We start from the raw sequence: 3,606 nt of genomic DNA on the forward strand, positions 1-3,606 counted from the left end.
CTTTGGGCTCTGGCAGAAGCAGGTGGAGTGCTGCGTTCATTTTAGGGGTGCACACTAGTAAGCGTCGACCCCCAAGAGAGCCCCCCTCTCTCTCTCCACATCATAAACCCCCTGGGATGCTGCCGTGACAGGCTTTCAGAGTTACACAGTGCCCCCTTCTAACGTTTGAAAACGGAGCGCCCAGTGTTTTACATGATGGAACATCTCAGCTACGGGGAACCACACAGAAATCCAGCCCCTCAGATACCGGTTTCTGTGGAGCAGAGACACAAACCCATCAGCTTCTTCGCCCCTTCCCGACGTGCGCGAGCTACTGCAGACAGCGTCAATGTCAAGCACGGATGAGCTCTGTCAGACCCCGAGCGCGCAGGCTCGGCCAGCCCCTGTGGGGCTAGATTTTGTACAAAAAGCTGGGGACGTAGTCAAATCTGAGCAGAGGGTTCACCCCCTGGCCGGGTTCCTGAATGTACCGCAGCTTCAGCAGCTCAGCTAAATACTGTACGATTTTGATATCTTCGTTGGCCAAGCCCAGCTGAAGCTTCAGGAAGTTCATCCTGCGACTCACGACAGATTCCTCCGGTTCCCTTTCGCTGATGGGAAGGTGCAAATGGTGGCAGAAGGTGAAGAGGAAGGCTTTCGAGCACAGCTGGGTGAGGATACTTTGGACGTGCATATAGTAGGTGCTTCCGCGTTTGATCTGCGTGCGGTGGTCCGCCAGCCGGGACACCAAGGTGCCTTTGTAAAGCGGGCAGCGCAGAGTCTTACTGTCGGCGTCCAGGACACTGATGTACCGGCTGTATCGGCTCAGGGCGTGCAGGACGTTCACCCCAGCAGGCGACACCATCCTGAAAGAGCAAGGAGAGAGGTCACGGCTGGAGGGGACCAGACAGTTAAAAGTGTCCACGCCCCCGTATCGCAGGCGCGTTCCCTTTAGTTCACGAGCTGGCGTGAGAGCCTCTGCGGGCACACGGAGTCTGGCGTGGCAGAGGATGGCCAAAAAGTCTCTCCGGCCGGCCAGATCCCACAGAAACCTCACGCCCTCGAATCCCCACGGGTGCTGATCCGCGCCGCTTTGCAAACTGTTGCGCTCGGGGGCAGCTTCTTCTCTTGGCAACGCGGAGATGGGACGTCTCTGGTGAGTGGAAGCGAATCTCGCTGCGGCTGGATGTCCCAACAAGGACCCAGAAACGCAAACCCCTCGCCAAGAGCCCCATTTTCTGCCTCCCCATATGGCTGTTTCAGGAGGGAGCTGCTCCGAGGTGGAGTGAAACCTTCTGCCCTTCCTTTAAAAACGAACCATTCTTACACGAGAATATTCCTGGCTGAGCCTGAGTATATTTTCACGGCAGGCTCACAACATTCAACTATCCAACAAGCTTGAATTAATGCTATTTAAATGCAAATTACAAGCCTACGCAAACTCTTACCTTCTGAAGTCGCTCGGCTGAGGTGCAGCTCCCAGCCTTAAACCAGGAGCCTCAACTGCAGATGTAAGGGCTGCCCCCGCGCCCTGGCAGCGTCTGGCCTTGGGGGACGCAGCTCGCTTACCGAAATAATTAATTTAGCCCCTAAGTTCCTTCCTAAAGTCCTCGTACAAATGGTTTGCTGAGAGCACTCACATTAAACCCAACGTTTTAATTAACATTCCACGGAGGAGAGGTTAAATGACTGACACATGCTACAAGCAGTTCTTAAAAACAAAATAGAGAAAAAAGACTTCCATTTATAAAAACTGCATCTAACCACAAACAATGAGTAACGAGTAAACACTCGAGGCTTTTAAAACCCTCACCGAAAGACAGAGAAGTTTGGGAGCAGCTGTTGGCCGAGCTGTCATCCTGCCACACGAACACGGAAACACCGTAAACTCACAGCTTGGGACAATTTCATCATCTGCAGCCCCCAGCTAGCCAATACTCAGCAGCCCCAAAAGCAGATTCCTGCATTTTGATTTTCCTGCTGCTCAGGAATGCTCTTTCAGGAGCTGCTCCTGCCCGGCTCTGAGCAATGAGCTGCTGCTCTGACTCACGGTTTTCCACGCTGGTGACAGCGACGGCCATTCCCTGTCATACCCACACCTGAAACACCAAAACACATCCTGGAAATGCACAAAAAACATCTTTTTTCATGACAGCAACAAAGGCAGGGCCAAAATCTTGAGAGCCAAGCATCACCCTTTGCTAATATAAACTATGAAGGCCCATTTCAGGAGCACGGGAAGGGGTCCTTGCTTTTGCCACGGTCCTCACCCCGAGCCAAAGTTTCCTCTGCAGCTGGAACTGCAATCCCAACACCGCAGCCTGCGCAGCTCCGCAGACTTTTTTTTCCCATGCTAAGGCTTGTTATAAATAAGGCTCGTGTCCATCTGCATCCCCTCAAAGAGCCCAGCAGCTCCACGGGCTCCCCGTCCCCGCGACACCCAGGCGGGCACGACCTCATCAATCCAGCCCCTGGTGCCGGCGCTTCCAGTTTCTGACCTACCGATCTCACCGGCAGCACGTTGGGAAAAAGCTCTGCCCGTATCAAAGAATTCATTTCACAAACAGAACTCTAGCTGGAAACATCAGAAGGGTTTTGGCAGAGGCCAGGGGAGCTGAAGCAGAGCACCCAAGGGCCTCCGGGAGCGCTCTGGTATCAGGAAAGCAGCAGGATTACACATTTCTTCCCTGCTTTGCCAGGTAAAGACCTAAACTGGAGGGAAACCTGCTGGCCAGATAAATAGGCTGAGCCAGGCTGCACACGTTTTAAGTATTAACTTTCAAGTGAGGCTGAGCATAAAAAGACAAATCTACCCCTGCCCTTTGCACAGATACAGCAGCTGTGCAGGACAAGGATCTCCCCCAGGCACCCGCTCCCCTGTGAAATTCTCACAAGTTTTCATCGTACGCCTCATAGAACAGAATCATAGAACAGTTTTGGCTGGAAGAGACCTTCAAGATCATTGAGTCCAACCTTCTCCTAGCCCTGTCAACACCACTAACCCATGTCCTTCCAGGCAACACCCACCCTTCTCTTAAACACGTCCAGGGAGGGTGACTTGACCCCCTGGGGGCTTACTGGCCCCCCTGCCGGGACAGCCTGTTCCAATGCCGGACAACCCTCTCAGTCTCAGCAACCCCAAAGCAAAGAGATTCTCAGTTTACCTCTGGAGTCCGATCAGCTTCCACTTCTGGAAATCCACGACGTGCAGGGGGGAAGTGACCCAGTGCTTCACGGGCTTGGCGTAAACGCCGCAGCTGGGCACGAAGATGGAGAGCGCCGTCACGAGCTTCTTGACGATCGCTTCCTCTTCGCCCAGCACGACCAGGGTCCTCCCGCTGAGCAGCGAGTAGATGGCGGGGTGAGCGAAGGGGTACTGCCTGATGAACCGCAGCGCGTTCTGCCCGGCCTTTTTTTTGTGCTTTTCGCCCGCCTGGCAGGCGGCGTGAGCGGGAGAAGGGGTCCTGTCGGAGCACGTGGAGGCGGCGCTGCTGATGTAGCTCGTGGAGTCCGAGCACTCGTCCAGGCTGCTCTTGCTGAGCTCCCTGCTGCCCGTCGGGTAGCGCGAATCAAGCTCGTAAGGAAGGAGCCCCCCCGTGATGCTGTCGTGGGGGGGGAAGACCCCCA

At 54.7% G+C, this 3,606-nt stretch overlaps 1 protein-coding gene across 1 annotated transcript in view; it reads right to left on the reverse strand.

Annotated features, from left to right (window-relative positions):
• Positions 1-391: 391 nt before the first annotated feature.
• SMCR8 (Smith-Magenis syndrome chromosome region, candidate 8) overlaps positions 392-3,606 on the reverse strand; it is a gene marked incomplete at its 5' end in the record, with an annotated part of 5,003 nt that continues 1,788 nt past the window's right edge. Inside the window, 2 exon segments of the mRNA XM_009877773.1 lie at positions 392-845; positions 3,144-3,606. The exon segment at positions 3,144-3,606 is cut by the window's right edge and continues 7 nt beyond it. Coding sequence (XP_009876075.1) covers positions 392-845; positions 3,144-3,606 — 917 coding nt within the window.

The sequence above is a fragment of the Apaloderma vittatum genome, unplaced genomic scaffold, assembly GCF_000703405.1.
Source record: "Apaloderma vittatum isolate BGI_N311 unplaced genomic scaffold, ASM70340v1 scaffold26881, whole genome shotgun sequence".
Lineage (NCBI taxonomy): Eukaryota > Metazoa > Chordata > Aves > Trogoniformes > Trogonidae > Apaloderma > Apaloderma vittatum.